This window comes from Dermacentor variabilis, chromosome 10 (assembly GCF_050947875.1).
Source record: "Dermacentor variabilis isolate Ectoservices chromosome 10, ASM5094787v1, whole genome shotgun sequence".
In the NCBI taxonomy this organism is placed as follows: domain Eukaryota; kingdom Metazoa; phylum Arthropoda; class Arachnida; order Ixodida; family Ixodidae; genus Dermacentor; species Dermacentor variabilis.
The window spans coordinates 15,898,775-15,924,697 of NC_134577.1; the positions used below are offsets into that span (position 1 = coordinate 15,898,775).

Consider the following 25,923-nt stretch of genomic DNA (forward strand, 5'->3'; position numbering starts at 1 on the left):
GCATCAATACTTGCTTAGCATCATTTAAGCAACCAAAATTTAAGTGGTGCTGCACTATGAACAAGCACGCTGCAATCAGCCTTAAATGATAACAAAGCAGCTCCCAAGCCTGCAAACAGCTGACAAACAAACAGTGGCATGCAGTTTGTGCTGAAATGCTTATCACCCACAGCCTTTCAACATTATGCATTTTAGGCAAGAACACTTCTGCATACTCCCCATTGAACTGGTTAGTTTACAAGCAGCAACATGGATCCACTCATGAAAAACTGGCTTTCAAATAGCACTTCCCCACAGAAGCAATTAGGTTCTATAGTGCCTTCCTGTGCTTAACTCTGCACATGCGATTTTAGTTGAAAAAAAAAAAACGCCTGGCATACATTTCACCGTCTTTGCCAATTAGAAACACAAACAGGAATGTCAGTAACAATGTGCAACACTTCTTTTATGGCAGCTGTGCTATTCTACCTTACACTATTCAAAAATGTGCAAATATTGTTAACATGCTGAACTTAATACAAAGCTTTAGCTCGGGCTCAAATCCACTGCCACGTTTTAAATACATGTAAATCACAGAAATGCTCGTATAAAACCTGGACCAATTTTAACGAAATCTGATGCATTTTAGACAGAAAATCCAATGTTAGTGACTTTTGGGAGTACAACTCATGTATGACTAATGTTTTTACAAAGATTGCCGGGAATCGATAAGAAAATAGAAGCACAAAGTTTACAAATCCGTAATTCTGCACTAACAGATGCAGTTTGCAGAACTGCAGTATCTGTTACTGCAGTTATGGATTTGTAAATTTTGCACTTCTATTTTCTGAACATCTGAAGCAGACAGATTTGATACATTTTCATCTTATGTGGATCTCTTATGTTTATGAGGGTTTTTCAGAAGTGTTCACATAATAGTGTATTTGAAAGCCATGTATAATACACCAATTTTGCTCGCCTTAGACGTACTATTAGATGTATTATGCAGAATAGTGATACATTTATCATCGCCGAGTTACTGTGATAAAAATTCTCATTTATAATGGTTAAACATTTTAAAAAAACCAGATTTTAATTTTATTTTGAATGCAACAAATATCAAATTCAGTGCAGTAGTTCTCGAGACGAAACTGTTCCTTTCCAATTTATTTAGGTAAGAGACCAGAAGCTAAAGCTTCCTGTTAAGGTGATACCATAGACTTCTCTTAATTCGACTACGGTTAATTCAATATTTTTTTGTTAATTCAATCCCGACCGAAGGACCCAACCGGCACCCATGCATTTCCAGGAAACCAAACGCTCGTTATTTCGATTCCAAAATTAAAATTTGCCGGATAATTCGAACTTCAGTCTGCACGCACGCGCCTGACCCATATGGAGTCCCCAATACCAACCTCTAGTGGCAGCATCTGTATCGGCGGTGAGTGAATGCATTGAACGTCTTCTCTCGTCAAAAAATGCCTATTTTCTATTTGCCCCAATATTTTCAAGCAGGAATGGCAGCTCACAATATCCGATTACAGTAATTACCCGATTCTAACAGGCACCTTTTGGTTTTCCGAAGGAAATTGGGCTGAACATTGCCTGCGCGGTGCAAGCGGATACGAAACAAACTGCGTTCGCGCCGTTCGCACGCTTCACCTCATAACAATGGTACTGCAGCAAAGCTGATTTCAATAGCCATGCAGCGAAGCAGACTAAGAAACCGGCTGCCATTCGAAAAAATCGGGTGAGCCTTAGATTATTGCTTTGGTTAGAAGCCCTGAATCATTTCTACCTTAGTTTCCGGCTTTGGACACAAAGTTTGTGCTCGTTTAATTTGGAGGCGTGTTAAACTATAGAAAATACTGCCAAATGGATCAGCGGCGTGTTCTGGCTTTTCTGCATCGATCAATTCCATCGGTCCCATCAGGGTCGAATTAACAGAAGTCAATTGTATTGCAATAACGAAGGTACAAGTTGCAGAAAGTTGAAACAAAACAATTGCAAGAAATATGTTGTCACGCTACTTTTGTTACAGATGCCTGGAGCTATCACAACGCACATTAGGGTTTAATAGAACATTTAAACTCGCTTATTACACTAATGACACTAGAAGCCAGCTGCTCAACTGAGACTGCGGTCAACAAGATTGGGACATTCAGGAGATGTTCTAGAGGTGCATAGATAAAATACCGGCTTTGCAATGTCGCAGAATATCAAACTGAGAAACTCCCTCAACTTATGCCCCTTTCTTTAATACATTGCCACTTCTATGAGTGATCGAAGTTAATGCTGCAGTAGATAACGGCGATCATTTAAAAGGACGAGATTCAAATAAATGAAATGAGTCCTCACGTTCATGAATGAATAGATCGAGATTTGTAAACTAAAAGTGGCACAGAAGCAGGGGGCAGAGTTCAAATTTGCAGTGTAAAGTAAGGGGATTAGAAGGAGCAATTACTTGGATAATTCATTAGTAAGCTCCATGGCCTAGCCCAGTCTGGCAAGGAATGCACCGAAAGCCTCGCAGCCTTTCCAACATTGGAAACCTTGTATGCATCGGCCATGTGGAGAAACAGGCTCAGCCATTGCATCATTCGACACAGCGAAGGAGGCAACGCTCACTCACCACAAATCTGTTGACCTTGGGCTTGGGCCTGTGTGCCTCCTGGCGCTCGGACTCGTCCCGAATTGCCTCGAATTTGGCCCTCAGGGTCTTGGCCGTGTCGGCCATGGGCAGGCACTCCTCGTCAGCGTTCTCGCCATTCCGCCGGCTCTCGCGGGCCTCGCGCTCGGCGTCCCAGTTCTCGAAGCGCGCCCGCATGCTCTTGGCACGGTCGGCCTCGACGACAATGTCGTCCTCGACGCGGTACGAACACTGCACGATGTCAGGATCGCGCTGGACCTCGGGCGACGGCTCGTGCACGTTGTCTCGCGTATACTCGCGCGGAGGCGTGATCCTCTTGAGCGGCTTGGGACCCTGGGGCGGCTCCTCGCGGCTCGCGTTAACCTCGAGCTCGCGGAACCGCTCGCGCATGCGTCGTGCGGTGTCCGTGACGATGACCTCCTCTGCCGGGTCGGCGGCCCGGACAACGTTGGGGTCGCGCGGGGGCTGGAACTCGGGTGATGGCTCCTTCGCACTCTCGCGGGGCGGCGTCATCTCGAAACGCTTGCGCTGCTTGTTCGGGTCGTCCTTGAAGTTCTCGAAGAACTTGAAGCGTTCGGACACCTCTGTGGTGGCGACCTCGACGTCCCGGACGGGGTCACTGGAACGGACGACGTCGCCCGGTGAGACTGCATTCTCCTGAGGCCGTGTAACACTCCAGCGGTTGCTAGGGGAGCGGGCCAGTGAAGCGGAGGGAGCGCCAGACTGGCGGGCCACCTCGGCGTCAAGTTGTTTGAAAATGTTTTTGGCCTCGTGGGCGATCCCTGCAAAGGAGCGGTGAACGCTGGTAAGTACAACGAGATGGTGCTAATGTATCTGACAGGACATGCGCGCAAGAGTAATAACAAACTATACTGAGATTTTCCAAGCTCTCCATGAAGTTCGAAGCAAGAAAAAGTCAGTTTCGCCTAAAAAAAAAAAAAAAGCGAAGATTCGATTCCAATAGCAAATCGTTGGACAGCTGTACAAATCAAGGTTAGTTTTGTCCCCTGTAAAATTTGCAGTAAACATTCGCTCACAAACTAAACAAAAACGTTTCGTGTTGCCTTCAAGTTCAACGAGCCTTCGAAACGAGAGATCACGCGGTCTCCACCACTAGCCACGCGAGGACACCAGATTACGCGGTCTCCGCTACTAGGCACGCGAGGACAAAGCGCACACGAAGCCACACGCTATCTCGGCACTAGTACTCTGTACCGCCGCATAATACCATGATAGGGCGCACGCAACGGCTGGGCTGGCATGCTCAACTTCCTCCATTCCTCCCCCTTCGCGCTCACCTCCCCTTCCCCTATCATGCACGACACTGGGCGAGTGGGGTACTTTTCCGTGCGCTACTAATATTCACTGACCACGCCGGCCTCGTGAACACATCTCCTTTGCACGCCTGAAGCGTTTCTGCTGCTGCTCTTTCCCATATTTCTATTCCCGCTCCCTTGTGCAGCGCGGTTCAAGCGTCCTCCACGGTTAGTTACTGTGCTGCATATTACCCAACCTTTCACCTACCTCAAACCAATAATCTCCCCTGGGCGAGGGGCCCAGGAGAGAGAAGAGAAGCCACCATCCTTCTTGGCTCACCCTCCAACATTTTTCCTCGCACCTACAGCAAACGGTGCCGCGAGGTGCGGTAGGATTTTATCGCATTCGAGCTTTATATGGGACATCACGACGACGGCGGAGATTCGCCTGGTGTGGCCCTATACTTGCTATCGCAATAAAAACACTTCACTCGCCGTTCACACGCCATGACCGTGTATGTACGTGGACGCCATGAATAGGGTCCACGTACCATCACGGACACACTGTCACCGCGCTGGTCCTCTACATGGCGGCAAGGCTTTGGGGCCCAAAGTCGCAACAGGGCCCGTTTCTCGTGATCTATCTGCTTCGAAGCAACAGACGTCACAACCATAGTGTTTTCAGCGAGCCATCAATCGAAGTGGTATGTGGAAACCGAAGGGCGAGCGGGAAATGAAGTCAAGCCTAGTGATTGCGGACAAGTGAGGCTGGCGCATTCGAATTTAAAACTGCTGAACAGCTGGTCATAGCTAAGTGAATCGCAGGCGCGCCTCAGACTCACCTGTCTCGTTGAAAACACTGAGCTCCTCCTGCTTCTCGCGCTGGAGGCGCTCAATCTTTTCGGCCTCGGTCTCTTGGGTCACCACACCGGCCTCAAACTTTTCCTTGATGGAGGTGGCACGAGCCTCCTGGCCCTCCACGCTGATCTGTTCGGCCCGCCCGGCCTGGATACGGTTGGCGTCCTCCACGGCCTTCTGGTACACCTGCGATTCGAGGCACAAACGCGCGCTCTGTTCAACACCAGCGCAGCGATTTCGTTTCCGATGAATAGATACAATGACGAAAATTTAAGTCAAGAGCTCATGTGCTTTTATTTAACACGAAGTGCATAACGAAACTAAGTACCTACACACCTGCGATGCAGATGCACGGGAAAAGATACTTAAAGGGACACTAAAGTGAAAAACGATTTTTTCTGCATCAGTAAATTATCGTTCTACAACACCAAAAACACCACTCTTACATCGAGAAGACGTTTGGTAAGCCAGAAAAAGCGCAAGAACGAAATACGGGTGGCGACGCCTACTTAAGTTCCCGCACCTGAGGGCTGTGACATCTTGGATTTTGATGGCATCTTCTAGGGCCTACTAATTATATATAGCGGTACAGATTGACTACATTGTGTTCTAAAGGAACCAAATATTAAACATTGCAAGTTTCGGGAACCTTTATTCAGCGAACGCGGCCCAAATGCGAAAACATACTTTGGAATCCCTGACGTCACGCTGACGTACGCTGGGATTTCGGCGCGAAATTCAAATACTGATACTTGGACCTTCATTTTCTCATCTAATAATCAAACAATTTTTTTTTAAATGACTGCCTGCAGGGTTCTCAAGCAATGCTTCATTAGTCTAAACTGATTTATTGTTTCGCTTTAGTGTCCCTTTAATAAATATGAAGGTTCGGAAATGTACCCACGTTATTGTTCCGTCATGATAGCAAAATGATGTTGAGCACCCTTGTAACAATTTTGTTGCAGTATGACCTCAGATTGCGCGCAACCTCGGAAGCAAAGGTTGCAGTGAACTGAATTTTACTGAGGAAGACTAGATTCAAGGTGTACTGCTCGTGGTAGATGGCTCGGCTACTTCACGTGCGCAACGGCAGCCGGATAGGCTATTTAGAATCTGTTCATCATTGGAAAACTGGAACACCGCGAAAGACAGCACTATGGTGAAATCGCCAGCACCATATACTTGCTGCCGCATCGTCCTACCCGTTCCGCTAATGAGCAGTGGTTGAACGAAGAGAACTCTGCGCTCGGAGCCAATGCCTCAACAAGGCAACTTATCTCTGCCTTGATGAAACTGTGGCTACAGGCTTTGTTCGGGTACCCGTTGATTCGTTCGCTGCCGGGGAGCGTTGACACTTGGGCAGTCGCTGGTCATTCATGAAATACACATGCATTCGTGAGAGGGCAGAGGAAAGCAGACGGATGACAACGCGAAATGGGAGGTTTGACGTCACGATGTCCTTGGAGTAAGTAGGTCGAGTGCAATGAAGACTAGCCCTTATTTGCGAGTGAGAAACAAACTGGCACTTTAAAGCGCGTTTTAAAGGGACACTAAAGGAAAATACTAAGTCGCGACGTGAGCAGTTTAAATACCTTTCCAGAAACCTCGCAACGCTTTTTTTGTGCGAAGAAAAGACAGTTTGCGAGAACTGTATTTGAAGGGTCCGAATACCGTTTTCGAAATTCAAATCTCCCGCCAGTCAACCGGGAGTGGTGACGTCGCATACGCCAGCAAGCCCTTTGCTGCCGTCAGTGAGTAAGACGGCGCCCGACAGATGGCGGCACCATACCAAGACAGAGCGGCGTATTCACCGCTGCAACTGCTTTTGGTCAAGTGGCGTAGACCGTTCGGGCATCCCGCAACATCACACGGAAATTGAATTCTCTGATACTTCCCGGGGTAGTCATGTCCTGCATTTACCTCGATTTCTCGATTATCCAGGCTCTGTTCGCGATAGCATTGACGCCTTAGAGATTCTCGAGCATTAATCTATCACTTTAGCTTGACTTAGTATTTGCCTTTAGTGCCCCTTTAAATTAGCGCTTTAATTGTGAAAGTGATTGGCGTGCAGGCACTGACCTGTCGCATGGACTCTGAGCGGCCCAGACACATTTTCTTGCGCAGCTTGGCCAGCTCTTCTTTAGTCTCCTCTGTGCGCTCCTGGTGGCTGTTGACTGCGCCGCTCTCCCACTGGCTCTTCAGCGACGAGAGCCCTTCGTAGACGACCTATAAGAACGCGACAAAAAGGTTCGCACACTGCAACTCAACGACACTGGAAAACGACGCCCCTTAACGAGGAAACGACGTGTGCAAGTGTATATGTTCACGAAATTTTACATTATGAATTCTTAGTTTTACAATTTGTGATGAACTGAGGTCGCGGAAAGTCAACAAATGCGTAAATAGTTTTGGACAAGGGTAAACGGTCCTGTACGAAGGTGCCATGTATACAGCAACAAAACGTACGTGGCTCATCGCAAGATAGCGACATACTGAACTTGCGCCGGCCTGGAACCGAACCTCAGTTCTCCAAATGGGAGACGAGCATTTTATCTTGAAGGCAATTCAGCACCTCATCACCGAAAGCACTGCACACGTTGATATGTACCAGTTAGGTAGGTGCCACATCGCCTCCGAAGTATCTGGCACTGCTGCAGCTCTAACCACTTTTTTGTTTTTTTGCCTACGCCCAAACTGTGCACGAACAACACAACATTGCGAAAGCTGAGCCGGGCTTATGCATGAGTACACTTTATTTTTCGCGGTGACGAGGCATTAGACTGTAGTTAGCGAACGAACCAATATCGTAAATTACAGGTTTGTCGTAAATTAAACACACACAGTTTTAGACCTAAATGCACCCAAAGTTGCACTTTAGCTGCAGACTGTCACGAGCTGGGCAATGTGCAGCACTTCGTTCATGCTAGAGCTGTATTGCGCAGCCAAAGGCGTTCATACTTTGAGGAGAATGTTCACGCACGGCATGCAGCAGCTGCAGTCACCTAAAGGCCGCAAGGTACCTCAACGAAGTTAAATCTTCCCTTCCGGTTATCTTTCGCCATGACTTTGGACGAGTGGTAACTAGTTTGCGTCCCTGACGGAGCTGCTGCATTTACGCTTTGAACTGGCTACCACGCCAAACGAGCCCGGTTTAACAGCATGACGACCAACATGCAGTCACTGTCCATGAAGCAAAAGCTTAACCTGCTGGCGCTTCGCCGGCCCGAGTGACCTTCGCCTACACGCTGCGTAGTGCATTACGGACATGGGTACCGCCTCTTAATGCGAGACATCGATGGGAAAGTTGATAACAGTTACCTTTTCCTTTGTCCTTGTCTCTCTGACAACGGACGGATCTTCGTCCTCGCTTTCTGCGGGCGAGTGGGCATCTCCGTTCCTTTCTCCAGCCGCAACTGACTGGTATCTGGGTGATGCAGAAAAAGAAAGAAATTCATTGTAGAAGTTGCATATGCCTAGCATCTTCCAGCTTTACGAAGGTTAAGAACCGTTAAGAACAGTTGTTGCCAAAACACGTCATTACGGCAAACAGTGGAGTAGCCAGAAATGTTTTTCCGGAGGCAGGGGGGTACACGCAGTTGACCGAGGACCGGGAAGGTGAGGAGAAGTAGGGAGGGGTTCAGCGCCCACATTAACGATAGCTTCTCGAGTCAAGAGCGATTAATAACATAACGCAATGTGGCAGAGTGTATACGTACTTCTCTAGCCTCTGGAGCAGACTCTCGGAACGTCCTAAGGCAGATCTGTCGGCAACGGATGGCACCGACTCCTGCGGCGACTCGAAGCGCTGCCTGATGTTCCCTAAATCCAAGTTGATGTTGTGGAGTCCGTCGTCAGTCTTAGTGTCACCTGGGAAACAACAAGACACGTGCCACTCAAGTTAAAGCATTGCGCGTAGAGCGCGCGGAACACGTTAAGGTACACGCGCACGCTGTAGCAAGCGTTACACGAACTGGTTCGCAGACACCCCCTTTCCTCAAGCTTCCTTCAAGAAAGCTCCAAGGTGTCCGCGAGGAACTCTGGAGCACCGAAGTTTGCGAACCGGTAACGGTTATTGTAACGGTTTCAAGCGCGTCCATGATCGACGGGTTGGCGCTTGCGCTCTTCGAGCATGCGCAGGTAAGTGGTACGGTGACCGAAAATGAGGCAGGCAAAACCTCTCAGTTGATAATCGTACTTGCGCACCGCCTTCTGTACGCCTGCCTTACCGCATCACGGATTCCTACGGCTTGGCTTAGCTTTCAGTCGCAAAATCCGTTAATGTTTAACGTCAGGATTCTAGGGGCAACTGTAGTTTTCGTCGCCACCTTAGATCCCTCGGCGAGAATTTGTATCAGAAATTTGGAGGAAAATAGCGACGCGAATGGGCCCCCTCCACACACTTACCACACACGCTCGCAACGTCTGCTGCGGCGCGCTGGGGCAGCTCGCATTCCGGCGCCATGAGTCAGCCGCCGCTGCGGAGCATCGAACAAACACGGGGGCGCGCGCTTGCCGCGTGCGGCTGTCACGAAGGCCCGCCTGTTGAGTAGCGGAGCGTCTCCGAAGCTGTCGCGCCAAACGCGCAGCTCGGGGTTCCGTGCGAGGCACAGACCGGGCGCGACGAGCGCTGTATATAGCGGCTGAATGGGCGGCGTGCGGGCGCCGAGTAATTGAGAGGGATGGGAGGACGAGAGTGGCGGAGATTGCGACAATGGGGACCGAACGGTTCAACCATTTGAGAAGGGAAACTAGGTGGAAGCGTTACGCAACAGCATTGAAGCCAAGAAAAGTCGCCCGCGACGCGTGGTCATGTCGCGGTAAGATTAGCGTCTACCGCCGCCGCGCTTGGCGCGCAAAGCGCACGCTCTTCCGAAAGGACAATGTACCCGACAGCAATACGCAGCTGCCGCACTCGGAAGTTTCGACGTAGGCGAATAATGTACACGTTCCATGTACAAACACACTTGGCCTAGCTCTGCCGAGGTAGCGCTACCCCAGAAATGATGGTATGTGTGTATAGTATAAAAAAAAAATATCTGTTGAGACATATGGCACATATCCAATAACCTCGTATGACCACACGAGAACACATGGAACGAATGTGCCCGCATGAGAAACTGCGAACGTCGCATGCGTGTCTTGATGTCTTTTAGGCAGCACAAAAAATTCCGCGTAGCGCACAATGCCCCCCCCCCCCCCCTGCAATGCCTGGATAAGGCCACAGTGCCAAGAATTATGCCTAAAGTGATCGCGTGGTTCCAATTACTCTAGATTGAAGCACAGTTCTCGCCTCTGCTAGGCATGAATATGTGAGGTGTCATCTGGTTCACCACAAGCTCACCGGATTTCACCACGACTACATGGCTTTGTCTAATCTTCGTGCTATTACGTTTTACCTGCTTGTGCTGGCTAAATTTCGGAACGAACGTTTTTTCTAAAGGCACAAAGGCAATAAGATTGCGCACATGCATAACCACTGCGGATTGGCATACATCTATAAGGAAACATGTCGCGTATGATCAATCTGCAAAGTCACAAAGCCGTTTCAAGCCAGAAGGACGAGGTTTAGGTAAATCCATGTGTTCCCCCAACAACCTCAAGATGGCTGAACCGCTATGCTTGTAGCTCCCGAAGGCACTATTGCGCATATTCCCCCCTAGCGACCTTTGTGGCAAACCACGCGCCAAGGGTGCTACTAAAGGTGCTAGACGCGGTGATGGGAATGCAGATATATAGACCATCAAATCCAGGTGTACATTTTCCGTTAAGATGCAACTCTCCACGTGTGAACCGCAACACCATATGTCCAAGAAAAGTACCCACGTACGTGCTCCACATTCTCGATGCCATTCGCTGAGCGTCTTGCGTAATATAGGCCAGCAGACTGCAGTAATGAGCGGTGGAAGCGGCGTTCTGGGAAGGCGCGGTAGGAGGTGCCACGCATCGGACTAGAGAGCTGTGCACTGCTGTGGAAGCCACGAAGTGTTCAGTACTGCGCTCTCCAGATAGTGCCTTGGTTGGCCAGGTACTTCGGTAAGTGACTGTGCTGCAACTCGGAGGCCGAAAAGCTCAGTACAGCAACTACTGTAAAGAACAATGCACCCTAGACGAATTGATGTCGGCAGAATGAAGTTCTGAGTATATAGTCGGGAAGTGGATCACAAAGGCGCGCTGTTATTTCCCCAGAAGCTATTCTAGAGGGGTCAAAAGTCGAGTGTGTTCCTGCTCATGTGCCGCTGTAGGTTGTGCATATTGGAACCAAGTGCTGAAATCGAACAGAAACGACGAGAAAAACAGCAGACTTGAATAGGGAAGATGGGCGGCGGCGACGGCTTGAAATTCCAGCATCAGTTCACCGCGACGTCATGGACTTTGACGGCATCTGTTCGGGACCACTAAACTTTCCTCTGTAAAAATGGGCGGCATCGTACTCTAAAGGATGCCCAAGACTGAAGTTAGCGAGTTGAGAACTTTCACTGAGCCACACAGGCTCAAATCTTGAAGAGGGGGAGGGGGGAACCCTGGCATAGCGCGGGAAATTCAAAAAGTGGAAATCTGAAATTGATTCTCTTAATAATCAACCTATTACCCATTACCCGGAAAATGACAGTGTTTTGGAAGAATGGTGTATCACTAGAATGGTTCAGCCACTTTCTAACCCTCCGTGGTGGCTTAGGCTATGGCGTTGAGCTGCAGACCACGACGGCTGCACTTCGATGGGGAAGGAACGCAACGCTCGTGTTAGATTAGGTGCACCATAAAGAACCTCAGGAGGGTGAAGATTAGTCCGGGGTCCTCAACTGCGGCGTGTCTCCTAATCATATCGTGGTTTGGCAAGTAAAAAGACTTCCTTACTTAATTACCGGGAGGCAACGATGAGAAGGAACAATTCTGCCCTGGGCGTCGGTAGCGCGCTACTCCGCCGGGCTGTCGGTGGTTACAGCCTCGGTAGTACTGCACGATACTAGCCAGTTGCGAGGAAGCAAGCTGTATCCGCCTCGGGGCAGTAGCGGCGCGCCCGTGAATCAGCCAAGGCGCGGCCCCGAGTGGAATGAACAAAATGAAATAAAAGAGAAAAGCATCAGCCGGCATATAAGTGTGGGTAACAAGGCCGCGCCCCTATTTTACAGCTAGTAGAACACGGAAAGGTGGGCTTCGCCCGGAGGCAACGAACGCTTCAAATCGGTGTACAATATACATCCGTTTGCAGCAGATATGATAGACACGTCGGTGCAGACCGGGTACCATGCCACTTGGCTAGTAGAGAGAGTTACTTAAATCGGGTTTATTGAGGCGATGCTGCGCCAGTCACAGGGTGTTAAATATTTAAAATAAATGCAGCGACAGCTGCTTTACCTTAAAGCTTATTCAAAAAAACCAGTTTCGCTTAACCAGTTCATCACTTTCGTAAGGGGCACTAGCGGAGCTTTGTTGCGATACGTGGAGATTTAGTTGAGATGTTACTGTTAGCGGTTCGCGGCATTTGTACCATGTGGGAGTTCTTCCTTTGTCAGTAAAAAAAATTGCGTAAAAAAAATTCGAGGTTCTGTGTAGTGCCTCCTTCGAGGTGCCTAGATTCGGTAGATTGGCGGGCCAGAATTGAAACGGGACTGCCCATTGAAGCCAGCTGCATCACCGATAAACCCTGCATCCATCAGAATACACGGCATTCGAGAGGCGAGGATACACTCTAATCTTTTGAATCTCGATATCTGCTTTCGTTGAACAGATTCAGCTACTTCTAGAGCCGCGAGCGAAATTTGAGAATGTAAGAAGGGTACATGCATGAGCCAGTTGGTGCATATGTGTACGGTTAAAATAGCGCGATACACATGGGGCAAGGAGCAGGACGGGACGCAATAACGTCAACGCAGGGAGTGTCCCATTGAACGCAATGTAAGACTGCAGGAATTTCTTGCTGCCACCATTCGATCAGCTTGTAAATATGAGCCTACATCAGCCTCGAAATGGTGGTAACTCTGTAAAGGCAAACTGGCCGTGCAGGCCTGTTTTTCCTCCATTACAGAAGCCAGCACGGCACCGTTAATGCAATATAGTTGAGAACACTAACAAAGTGGAAGCAAGTCTGCTATTGCGCAAAATTCAATAAACAGTTGTAACTACATGTAAGTGTTAATTGCGAATACGTTTTCACCAAGCTTGTGGGGCAAAACGAAGTGCAATCCCTGAATCGTTAGAGACACTTACGACAACACCACAACAGAAGGACCTTACGTTTCTCTAACCTAATCACTCAAAGCGAAGAGAACTGCCCACTACTATATGGACGATCTTACGAGATGTGGATGTAATCACGTATTACACAGGGACACTGAGAATGAACTGCGCAGGCGAACTTTGTTTTTGCAAGAGCAGTACAACAGTAGCGCGGCCGGGACTCGATTTCGGTGGGCGCTTTCCACCATGATGCCGATTCCGGACAGTCTTTTCCACTTTATCCAATATCGAGCTTTTCTTTTTCACATGGAGAAACTTTCGGCCAGACACCGAGCGGACTCTCCAAATCGATGACGTCACGGGACACTGGCTCTGGAACTGCGGGTAGGCAGCATCGCGCGTCTCGTATCTGAGTCTCTGCAAGCGTACCATTAAGTGCACCTGCCTGAGTGACCGATTATAGTCCCGCGCATTCTCTCTTACACGAAGTGTTCACTCTCTTCCTCTTACTGTCCGCCCTTTCCCTTACCTCCAGTGTAGGGCTTATAATATTGCGAAAGCGTGAATTACTAATGCAACTTCATATGCACCTCAGTGTCCCATTAAACACAATGCAAAGGATGATGAAACACTTTTTGGGAACCCAGCGACACGAGAGGCAGGACGTCGGGCGAAAGGGGGTAAATCTAATGCGCCCTCCAGAATCTCGGTAACAGGCCGCCTCCGAATATCACGACCGCAGCAGCCACTTGGCACGTCGAACGGTCGGGGTCGCAATACGCCAGCAGAAGACAGATTAGATAGAACTAGAGCCTCGAGACGTATCGGTCGCGAAAGCAAACGGGGCTGATATGTCAAGCCCGGATCCTTGGAAAGCAGCTCCCGACGCCGTCCGAACCGGAACGAGTGCGTGAGAGGTGGATGAATAAAACTCGCGATACGACGCGTACATTATGCCTAACAACGTCACGAGCAGCTTATGCCTGATGGTCTTATCTACAATATTGCATGTTCAAAGTGGCATAGCGCTGACAGCTCAAGCGCCACCGCATATCTTGAATCCATGTCAGCAGAAGCAACGCCAAGCGCGCCGCAGTGAGGTGGTATTTCTTTGCTGCAGCGAAAAGATTACAGCGAAGGTCTGTTTAGTTGACCTTTACATAGATTCTGTACATGTCGGCACAGCTCTAAAGCACACAGACGTCTCGATAAGACAGCACATGATAACGCCGTCGAATTCCACACAGTTTTATACATATTTTACAGCATTCAAGGCTTGCAATGTTATTCCCCCGACATGCATGGTATATCGCATTTATTCTCGCGACATCGCTGCGTGGGCGTCTCACAGTATTGCATCCACATCAATTTCTCTTCCCGTTTCGGCGTGGCTTGTGATATATTACACGGCACGATATTACGTGACACAACGCATGAAAGCGAACAAGTGTACGCATCGCTGTTAATAGTACAGCGTAATTAACCGCTTCACAGATCAAACATGTGCGCTGGATCTGTATCGCCACACTGTCCTGAAACAGCAAACAGAACGCGTGGAGCTCTCAGCCATGACGTCTCCGTGTGCAGCGACAGCCCAGGCAATGGAGAACGGCAAGAAACGGACTGTACCTATATCGCGCTCGTACTTTCGTCACGCCACGTCTCGCCGCAGCCTGGGTCCACCTGCTCGAAGTTGCGGGCTTCAAAGGCTCAGGTTTTGTGCCACCTCTAAATGGCGTTGCAGCAAGGTGCCAGAATGAGAGCCACCAACACGCGAATTAACGAATGCGCTAGACTCATCAAATTTGCCAACTCGAGTCGATTCGACTTGGGGGCCGCGCGCGCCAGGAAAACAGGCCTCGTATGTATTGCGTCTTAATAACGCGTCGATATGCAGTACATCAACGTACACGCAAGTCTTGCTTCACTGTCGATGAACGCACGTAACACAAAAAAACAGCGAGAACGCCAGCGCTTTTCAAGGAGTGCGACAAATTCCAAGATATATGCCAGCGCGCGGAACCTTCGCCAGGAAGCCTTATCGAATTCGAAATTCCGCAACGTCGTCTACGTGCGTGTCGGCAGGGCGCCAGCTTAGTGGAAATATTTGGGCCACCCAAATTGTGGCCGCGATAAAATTTTCACTCGCTGCCCCCGCAACCGGCGTCCCACACTACACGCGGTCGGGTAGCGAAGGGCTGACCGATCTCATTTCGTTACTTAGCGGAGTTAACCTACGCGTGTAAATTACCCAAGTGACAGCGCGAAGAATAAAACAAACCCATTGGCACGTCGAAAAGAATTTGTCCCTCGCGTCGCAGAGGCGCCTTTTTCTTTCGTTTTCCTTCCGATATACAAAGCGAGAGCGCCGATCTACCGCCCGATTTCCAAGTTGCCGGAGAAGTTCGATTCGACAATACGCCAAGCTGCACACATAATACACAGTGCCGCCAAGGCCGCGGTAACAATCACTAATTGCTATATGCCCGATTGATCATACACGCAAAGCCGTGTTGCGCGCTGGGCGGGAACAGTTTTATGCGGCTCGAGCAGTTATGGCGATTACGCGAAAGACTGCACGGAACCTGCTTCCACCGCCGCAGGCGATGGCCTAGAACGGCTGTATAGGAGACTGGGGCAACCTCGCGTCCTTACTTTTCGCGATATTAACGATCTATTTCGGTACAAGGTATTATACCACGGAGGCGCCCTTAGAAACAATGGCACGCCGCAGAACAGCCAACAAAGGTGCTGGTTGAGTGAATGTAATTTATGGGGTGTAACGTCGCAGAACAACGCCTTCAAGTGGCCAAGAGAGCGAGGAGCGTTCGAAACACAAGAGAAGCAATAAAACGACATCGTTCTCGCTTCAGGCGGGCCTATATATATATATATATATATATATATATATATATATATATATATCCTTGCAAAATGTTGCCTGCTATTGGTCCGCCCGAGCGCCATTCATCAAGCGCGGTATGTGGGGTCTGAAGCCCGTGACACTACATCTCGTAACACAAGGGAACACTAATAGCGAGGACGGATTTGAACCCGGTCGCAATATACAGGCTGCGCGCTCATCTATCCGACGTCTAACCGCGAGGTTCGCCACTGACGCCAGCTCGCGCAGAGGAAACTGATGAGCCGAAGCAGCTCCCGAATATCCAGCGTTCTCGCGGGAACAAAATGCTTACAGAGACAAAAGACAGGTGTAAGAATGGGAATGACGCGGTGCTTAACCAGGCGTTCTGTGCGTTGAGAAATAGGTGGTGTTTATAGCGCGAGGTTATATAAACATACCTGCTTTGACCATGTGTTAAACGCACGTTCAATCTTTTTAGCAGAACACTATACTGGGTGTTTCTCTCCAGAGACATGGCCAATAGTATTTAGGGATCACCTTTAGCAGATTGCACAATTGTCGTCCTTCGGCTGGATTACTCGAACAGGCGACATTTGCATGGGAAACAGAAATCCACAACTCACTAAATACTAAAATGCGAAACTTATTTTCGGCAGCCTGCGCAGAAACGCCCAATATACGCTTTTAGATGGTCCACCTTGAACGTCTGTGCTAGCCTGTCAGGCATACGTCTATAGTCTCATTGTGAGCGTATATAAACAGCGCACACGTTGCCACGGCAATTTAAAGCAATAATGAACTATACTTAGGATTGTAAAGCCCGTGTACCGTATGATATGTAGTCGCCACACGACCGAGTATGTTGCCACCGAAGGACGGCCAGACCCGGAAATTTCTACGGCAGTGCACAAAGTTGAAGCGGGCAATAAATCGGGCAACAAAAGGCGAGAAACATACCGGTGTCGAAGTCGGCAGATGAGGAGAAAACGTTTAAGCGCGCCCGGAAACCGCGGGGACGTCATATTGCGCAAAATCAAGAGGAGACGCCGATAAATGCAGAGGAAGTCATTTACAACGCGAAGCCTGCCGACTTCACTGCACAAGGGAGAAGAAAAACGTGACCGGGGACGCAGGAAAGATGTCATGGCTTCCTGAAACGGCCGTGATTAGGCTCCGTGAGCTTTAAACCTTGCGGCGCTTTGCAGGAAAGCGGCCGACGCGCAATCAGGGGACGGATACAAGAAGTTGGGACCGGAACGTTGGGACGAACCAGCGGCTGCCTTGAACAGGACGTAGCAACATTGAGTGGGAGACCAAAAAGCAGGACCTTCTCTGAACAATCAATACAATGCGATCACCGCAAGCGAAACAAACATCGCGGTAATTGTGCTGCAATGTCGGCGAATGTGCGTAAAGCGAGAACAGCAAAACATGCGCCAGAAGATGTCTGTCTCATTCAGGGTGATAACATGTTGCCGGCGCTAGGGATGTGTTTGCGTATGAGATTTTCTTTAGCAGTAGATTTACACCAGGTAAGTGCAAGGCGACAGGGGAGTAAACTATAGGTTTTTACCGAGAGGAAACCATCGAAATATATGTAGTTTGCTGCTCTGTTATTCACGAAAGATAAAAGACATTCGCGAAAACTAGTATTGCGCGCAATATCCTTGCCTGAAGATATGCTGGGTTTTTCTGCGAGGTCTCGAAAATTTGTGCATCTAGAAATTTAAGTATTACATGTGGCAGATAGCACAATTCGAGTCCTTGGACTCGTTTACTATAAAGAAGCGGGCATTATTTACGCGAGAAATCAAAACGCATAATTTTGCGCCACCTGTGGCTTCGCCCCACATCGAAAAGCGGTCGGGATCGAACCCGCGACCTCGAGCTTAGCGCAGCGCGACAGCTACTAAGCCATACTGAAGCGGGTGGACTGCGCACAGTTACCGAGTGGCAATGCATAGGAAGCGGCCAAATTGATCATCTCCGGTGCTCGTGAGCGTGACAAGATTCGCAAATGACCGTTGCCGCAAAATGACCATGCGCAAGAGAGAAGAAAAAAAAATTGCGTTCTGAAAAGGCGCTCTGCGCGAGTGTATATATGCGCAGGCGCAGCTGCCGAGACGCTTTCAAGCTCGTCGGTCCGCGAGCGAGACTGCATGCAAGCCGGAGCCAGGCCAAGGTCTTCACGCAGCGGCAGCAGCAGCTGCCGCGGCAGCGTGGCGTCAACGGGCCACTGAAACCAGCCCTGCACACTCCCTCCTCCCGAGGCGGATTTTTGCGCGTTTTTGTTTTTCTCTCGTTTTCCTTCCGTATATTGGCGTCGCTTCCAACAGGTGTCCGCTACTTGGACGACCTTGATAAGGGCGGAGCGCGGTCGCCTAAGATCCGGCAAGGTGAAGTCAGGTCGGATCACAAAGGACGACGTCGCTCGGATGCCACGGGCGCAAGGTCGTGCAATTAGGCGCCGGCTTTTCTCGATTGAAAGGACGCGAAAGGGGGGAAGACCAAATAGAGACTGGCAGATTAACCATTAGGAAAAAAAAGGTATTTACATTTCTGGGTGAGACCCGTTTGCTGTAGACACAACAGCGCTTGTGAGCAACTTCCAACAGCGGCAGCCGTCGGAACTTGCTGCAACGCGCATAACGCTGCGCCACCAAGGCGCGGGGGGCTTTGCCTAAACCGCCCAGGGCCGAAATGCCTCCTGCAGAAGCGGCTGTATCATCCGTCTCCACATCGTTGCCAACCGGTGCCGGTTACTGCGACGACCTCCATGCAGAGGCTCTCCGCCTATCTATGGCCGCTGCAGCGCACAAAAAGATACGGCAAGATGAAGTTAGGTCGGATCACAAGATGCGTCGCCGGTTTCCTGATGAAGATCCAGTAAAAAAACGAGGGCGATCGCAATCTCGACCAGTTCTCGAGTATCCCGTATTCACGGGACGGTGACACACTATAGTAAAATCGTCGATATAGGCCTGAAGAGCTGTGGCACGAAACGGGCTATTCGACGAGCAAACAGGCCAGCACTGCCACGTCGTATACCGCGCTGGCCCAATACGTGCTTTTGTGGCTGGGATGGCCGCAAGCAATGGCGTTGACCGCATAAGACAAGACCGTATACCCCCTCCTCTGGAAAACGCGTTAATCGATAACGGATTGCGACGCCAAAAGCGGGATATAATAAGAACCGAGCCGCTTTCTTCCATGTTGCTAAAATGCAAGCAGGAACCCCGCTCAAAAAGCTGTGGCACTTCGACTGGGCCGTAATGCGGCCGTGTGTCCTCTGGCGTAGGCCACGGCCGACAGGCGAAATGAACAACGAACATAGCAACTATTTCAGGAACAATATGAAGCAGATTCGGAAATAGGTTTTTGAAAGAAACAGTGTTGTGCAACTACTGTGACTGAAGTAATTCGGACGAGAGCAAATGTGCACCAGCGCTAGACAGGTGCCCTGTAAGATTTAACATGTCATTTATTTCGCGGACAATTCTATGGAGTACGAAGAATGTATTCTAGGCCCTGTAATTGCAACGTAATTACTAGGCGCCGTGACGTATGTTTATGCTAAAATTATTGCTTTCAATTCCTGTGGTTTATTCTTGCAGTGTTTGTTTTCGTCTGTGTATGTTATCGCAATGTTTTATGCCCATGACAATTCACCTGTATTTTGCCCCCCTTCACTGTATCCCCCCGACCCATGACATTCGTAGCGCTGTGGGTAAAGTGATAAATAAAATGATCGAAGTTTAAGCAGGGCTGCATTCACGAATATTCGCCGGCCCACAAATGGATAAGGGCGCTAATTGAAAAGGTCGACAGCGAGATCACTCCATGGTCTCGCATCGATGTCGCCATCATTGCCCGCGTTCGTAGCTGCGACAGGAAATGTTGCGGCTGCCACATGCTTGCTCTGTGGGTTGTCATTCGGCATCATTGAGAACGAAAAGAGTTAATGTGAAATCGATGCGAATCTTGACGCGAGGAAGGCGCTCACTGTCGAAACGCTTCGCCGCCCTCTCTCCAGAGAAAACATTTGTAGCTCGCCAGCAGTGGGTGCAAACACGTCAGCCTCGACGTCCTTGAATCTCGCGGCCATCTCGTCGTAAAATTGACAAGGTATTTTTTTTTTTTTCGAGAGTACGTTCACGCTTTAATGAAAGGCCGTTGGCGTGCAGGTGGCCGGAAGCACTTCTGTGATAACACGCAACTGAAATCCCAAGGCAACAGACAACTGCATAAGCGGATATAAATTTCGTTTAGAAGATTGAAGTTAACGTTCGACAACCGCACGCGTCAAGTGTTCATACGAGGCACGGCTTGAATTTTCACTTCTCCGCAGTTCATTTCCGCAAGATCTCTGGAACCACCGAGGAGTGTGCTTGTAAATTCCCGAGCCCTACCTTCCTTGCGCCTTCGATTTCAAGATCGCCAGTGTTAGCTCGCATCTACATGTACAGTCTTGGAAGTCACGACTGAAAGACAACTGAGTCAGTACATGGCGTCGCAATGTGGCAGAGCAGAAGACGAGGCCACTGCAATGAGGAAACAACCGCCCTTGAACGGGACACTATGCACGACGCACAAAAGTATCCCCTATATTACACGACTGGAGTGTGCTTAGCGAAAAACCCCCAAGGGATCATGTCAAGCCTCCGTGTGCCACCTTATTATCCCCTACAATGTTCTGCACGAAATTTCTAGACTATACTGAGCATCCTAACATGCCTACACAAGTCGAGCATACCGTGCACAACTTGCACGTTTTAGGAGCACTTGAAAGTTATAGCACCGAACACCCAGCTATATATATCACCCAGCTGTATCACCCAGCTAGCTGCCCACAGTTCATTCTTTCAACGGTATTTATTGTGCAACCAGCAAATGTTCTGTGTGCTACCACGTGTGTGTAGGTCCCCGTGGCGATGCAAGCAAAAGGAACAAAAAGCTTTTCAGTAGCATGTGTTAAAGCATATTGGTATTATTTATTTTATCTAAGGTTTTATCAGTGTAGCGTGAAACAGTGCGAATAATATCTGACAAGAGCCGCGCACTGGTTATCGTTAAACTATATCTTAATGTCCAAAGTAGCGTGTAGCGAGGATACCAGATCATACGAGAACCGGCCAGTTTCGCCGGCCACTTTTTCTACACAAGGCTCTATGAATGAAACGGCGCGACAAAGTCATTGCAGCAGAAAACGATGAAAGCCGACTTCAGTAAGACATGCAGTTTGGAAGAAACGAGTCAAAGCAATTACAGCAGCGAAACCATGCGAAATAGAATAGAACGAGCTGAAAAGACGGGACGGAATGATTAACTGGTCATGCAAGCCGCACACAAGGGCGGTGCAGAACAGGCAACGTACGAGGGTGAAGGAAAAAATGAAATAAATGGAGCACCTACGAAAGGCAGGGCGCTTGCTCTGTAGGTACGAGTTCCGAGAGGCCAAGTAAAGAAAAAAAAACGGCAATCAAGGATTAGAGGCACGGCCGAACGACCATATTAACGGCGAAGGTAGGTGGCTGTGCTCACTCTGTACCGAGTTTGCAGCCGACATTCGTGGAAAGCAATTAATGATTAGAGGCACGGTCGAATGGCCGCATTTAACAGTGTTTTTTTTTTTTTTCGTGTGTATATCTGCAACAGCTTTGGAACCGAAATTGGTGCGTTTATAGCTCACGAAATTGAGCCCCAGCGAACAGTGCACCCGCAGAAAGGAAGCGGCCACCGATGACTAAACTGCACGGAAATGTCGGCAAGAAGAAAAAACACAAGCACATTCCAGTGGGGTCACAGCAACGCCATGCAGTTGCACTGCTTCATAAGTAAGCGATGTTGCGCCGTAACAACAGAATGTTGCCCATATTCCCACAGGGGGATTTTACCCGTTTAACTGCCAACGCACAATGGCCGGGGTAAACGAAGGCAGAGAGAGGCTTCCAGTCTCAATACTGTTAGCTACAGCAGAGTCTGAGAATCCCGGACTTTTAGAAGGCCGCAAACTGGTTCTGATTTTCGCCACGAGGTGGGACGCCCCCAGCAGATGACCAGAAAAACGAAATCAGGAAAGAAACAATGATAACTCAAAGGGAAGCTCATTACTTTTCGAAGCGAGGTCGGGACCCCTTAGAACACGCACCTATAAAGCGAGATACAAGAAGGAACAAGAAGCTGTGCTTGTTGCGGTAAAGCTAGGGAAACTAAGGAGCATGTTTTATAAGCATGTGAAGATACCACTGGCCTTCTTGCAGCACTTGGGTTCAGCGAGAGCAGTGGAAGAGTAAACATGTCCGTAATAGGGATTAGTAAGAGGCGATTGGAGGATTGGTGGAAGTAGGAAAACGACAAGAAATGGAGAAGTACAAAAGCGCAGTTCGCATTAGGGGATCAGAAAATTTGGTTGTGGGAGTTCATAAAGTTTTTTTTATTGTTTAACCTAAGTAGGTCATTAAGCAGTATAATAAGAGCATGGTGGCGCAACCCACCTACCCGTTTCAAAAGGGACGCTCGTAACATCCATCCATCCCTCCATACCCTCTCTTTCAATCTTGAAACTTTTCAGCCAGGACACGTTGAGTGACCACGCGTTCCAAAGGAGAGGGCCACTAAGATGATTCTAATCATCATCATCACGTTTGGAAGTAGATATGGTTTCGCGCAGGCCGACCGGGATAGCAATGAGTGTCGTGTAGCCATTGTCAAGTGACGGCATACGGAACCAGTAAATCGGGCGTCAGACTTGAATCAGAGGGGGTGGGCAACACCGTGCCACTCAAGTAAGATACGGCAACGTACAAAATCATTACAGCGAAAGAAGCGTGTCACTTGAACGGTGCCATAAGTACTACAATTTCCGCGAATAACTCGTACGCGTCTCGTGGATATGGAGGGGGAGATCGCGCATCCTGTCGCAGTCTTCGAATGCAATTCGCGGACAAGAGTCTAATGACCATTTTCCGTCGAGCGCCGAACCGCGTTTTCGTCTTTCTCCCGTCTTTCGCATCTCCCGCGGTGCACCTGAACAAAAAGGGGCGTGGCCGCGCAAATGAACGCGCTGTCCAAACGTCTCGGAATTAATTTTCCACTCCACGACAAGCGCGCGCAAGAACCGGAGACACGGCGATAAGGGAGGGGGAGAACACCTCATTCGAAGAAACCGCCACTCCGCTTAAACGCACGAGAGCCAACGCTATTTCTAGCCGGCCGCACGGCACGGACACGACATGGTGTAGCCGCCACTAACAACTCCCCGCGAGAGATGAACAACCACTCGAGGAAGAAAAAAGAAACAAGGCCAGAAAAATAAACCGAAGAACCCGTCGAGTCCACTCACATTCGGCCGTTGCCGACGACTCGGCGGCGGCGTCGTTCTCGGAAAGCTGCATTCCGCGGACGTCAACCTCCTCGTCGGCGACGGCGAAATCTGCCGGTTCTCGGTCGTTCGTGCTAGGGGAGCCGGTGTCGTCTCGGCCGTGTGAATTATCCGATGGCACAGCCGAGTCAGGGAAGCCGCCGTCGGTAGTGCCGTTATCCAGAGACGGCGAACAGCACTCAACGATGCCCGGCGTACCCTCACCGGCAGAGTCCGACGGAGCAGCTGTCATTCCGTTGTCATTAGGCGGCACCGCTGCGACCACATCTTGAGCCTCTGCCGGGCAATCGGATTCCAACACGCGCTGGTCTTCCGCCGGCGACGACGTTTCGACGATTTCCAGGCGCTCGCAGCATCCTCCGTTCGTGAAGTTCAGCGAACGGTCCGCGTCCGCCTCGCTCGAAGCAAAAGCTTCGGCCTGCTTCTCGTCCAGTACAGTTCGCGCCGGTTGCGCGATGTGGTGGCCGTTTTCTGTTGCCGTCCACGCTTTGTCCACGACGTCAAGGGCCAGCGCCTGCTTCTCCGAGTCTTCCGCGCTTTCGAGATAGCACTCCGGCTTCGTTATCGGCGTGCTAGGCTCGGAGCCGGCGGATTTAGAGTCCGAGAAGCCCAGCTCCGAGCCTACAACCGGGTGTTCTTCCATCGCCGAATGCTTTAACTCCGCAGGATTTGCCGGAGGAGGAGGATGGTTACGAACCGGTGACCGCTGGACTGCTGTCAGCCGAGAAAAAGATACGAGGTCGACGGGGCGAAGAAGGCACTAGATCGCCGAGAGGAAGCCGGCGACTGACTGAGCCAGGCAGTCCGGTGCTGAAAGGGTTGCTCGAACGCGGCAGCTGCGAGGCGCTATGTGACAGCGGCAGGCCCGCCGAAAAACACACCACAGACCCACACCCGCGCACACTCACTCACGCGAGCGCAGGGGCCAGCGCCGCGTCTGGCTTTCGGAAAACACAGCGCGCTGCTGCTGATGCCTGGCTGCAGCCGCCGCTTGTCTACTCCCCCCAGATGAGAGAGCGTCGCGAGAGAGCAGGCCGGCTGCAGTTTCTTGAGCTAGACAGGAAGTTTCGGGACGTTCGCATTTGACCATATAAGGGGAGGCGGGTTGCAGAGGGTAGTGAGAGAGGATGGCGGGAGGAGAGAGCGCGTGGTAAAGAGAGAGTAAAAGGAGAAGAGACATAGGACGCGCCGAGGGAGCCCGGGGAGGAGGAACGCACCCGCCGTAACTGCTGCCGCCGCTGCCGCTACAGCGCTCTGCAACAGGCTTTGGCAGTGGCGTACAGGGGAAAGGGTGATGTGCGGGTAAGAGACGTATGAAACATGCTACTATAATAAATAAAGCCGGGGCCGCGAGCGATAAAACGAGAAGCAGCGGTGGGCGCGAGCGGGGTTTCATAAGCATAAAAAGGCGGCGCAAAAAAAGGGCACAGTTGTGATAAGAAACCTGCGCGTGCGCGCTCCGAGAGCGCGACCGACACAAAAACCGCAGACTTTCTTCTCTCGCAATTCCATTTTGCATTTTCTTGCACGTAACCAGGGCTGAGGGAGTAAGAGGTTGCCGCAATGGAAAGAGAAACCACGCTCTCTCGCATGCGCTGTTACTCAGCACGGATTTCAATACTAGTCACCGCACCGCCGAGCCTCAATGTAAAAAAAAAAGAAGAGAGAGAGAGAAACGCGCGTCGCGACGACGCCGGTTCCACAAAGCGAAGGCGAGACTCGGCTTCTTTCGCTTATTATAAACGCTCGGCGCAAAGCCTGTGACCGCTGTGTATACCACTGTTTAGACTTCGATCTTTCTTGGCGTCGGAAAGGCGGTCTGGCTAGTAGCTCACAGGGCGCACATATCGACAAAACCGGAATGAACCCTCCTCTTCGAGCTGGCGCTTGCGGTTTTTGCACTTGCCAGATAGTCGGGATGGGCGAGAGATCGGTAGTCCGTGGGGATCTTTTGTTCTTTCTTACTGTGAAACGTGCGTGCGCAATTGGGGGGCGGGGGGTATGGCAAACCAATTTTATGAGGTGGGCGTTCCCCCAAGATGAGCACTGCGGTTCAAAACCCTACACGTACACTGTTAGGGAGGCCCTCTGATCGCAGGAAAACGTGAAAGTAAGTCACTGTCAGACTAATTAGGTGCAGTGCATGACAGAGGTCTCTGCCAGAGGCCCCTAATTACCCAAGTCCTACGTTAGGTGAGCGTAACTTCCTGGAGAAGATGCGACCTCCGCAACACCATCTAATTTCCTGTAACCCTCGATTGCGCGTGTTCCTTCATTTTGCACCTATCCTCGGAACCGTTGTGACAGAAGGAATCGGAAAATCATATGCCGCTCGATAGGTAATCAGTACCGGGAAGGTATACTGGATTCGTTTCCACCAATTCATGTTTTATCACCCGCCTCGCCAAAGTAATCGATTAGGGCGATAGCGGCGTCGGCGCGCCATCGTCTGAGCCGTTCACGAAGTATAAGAAGAATGAAAAATGATAAGACTCGTGTCAATCATCCTCTGACTGAGTCAGAGATACACCAATGAGATACTGAAATACACTGTGACGCCAAGAGAAGCAAGCATGTGTGATGGCAATGCTGTTTGGTTCTTGCCTGCTCTGTATTGTATTGCCTGCTCTGTATTTATATTGAACGCAGGGCTATAGCCCTGCGTTCAATATAAATTTCCGTTGTAGATCGGCGTTTGTGGTGTGTGTCTCCTGTTTGAGTCACGTTTAATGTGGCGCTGGTAACGAATAAATAA

At 49.9% G+C, this 25,923-nt stretch overlaps 1 protein-coding gene across 10 annotated transcripts in view; it reads right to left on the bottom strand.

Annotated features, from left to right (window-relative positions):
- The window catches only part of LOC142560010 (uncharacterized), a 184,537-nt gene that overhangs the window by 7,719 nt on the left and 150,895 nt on the right, over positions 1-25,923 (bottom strand). For all 10 annotated transcript variants that reach the window (XR_012823296.1, XM_075671756.1, XM_075671757.1 and 7 more), the window contains 5 exons: positions 8,460-8,610; positions 8,062-8,167; positions 6,823-6,969; positions 4,728-4,929; positions 2,612-3,411 (listed from right to left, as the gene is read on the bottom strand). Coding sequence is in view for 9 of the 10 variants with exons in the window: in XM_075671756.1 (XP_075527871.1) it covers positions 2,612-3,411; positions 4,728-4,929; positions 6,823-6,969; positions 8,062-8,167; positions 8,460-8,610 (1,406 nt within the window). In the remaining variant the exon portion in view is untranslated. The remainder of the gene's footprint in view (positions 1-2,611; positions 3,412-4,727; positions 4,930-6,822; positions 6,970-8,061; positions 8,168-8,459; positions 8,611-25,923) is intronic.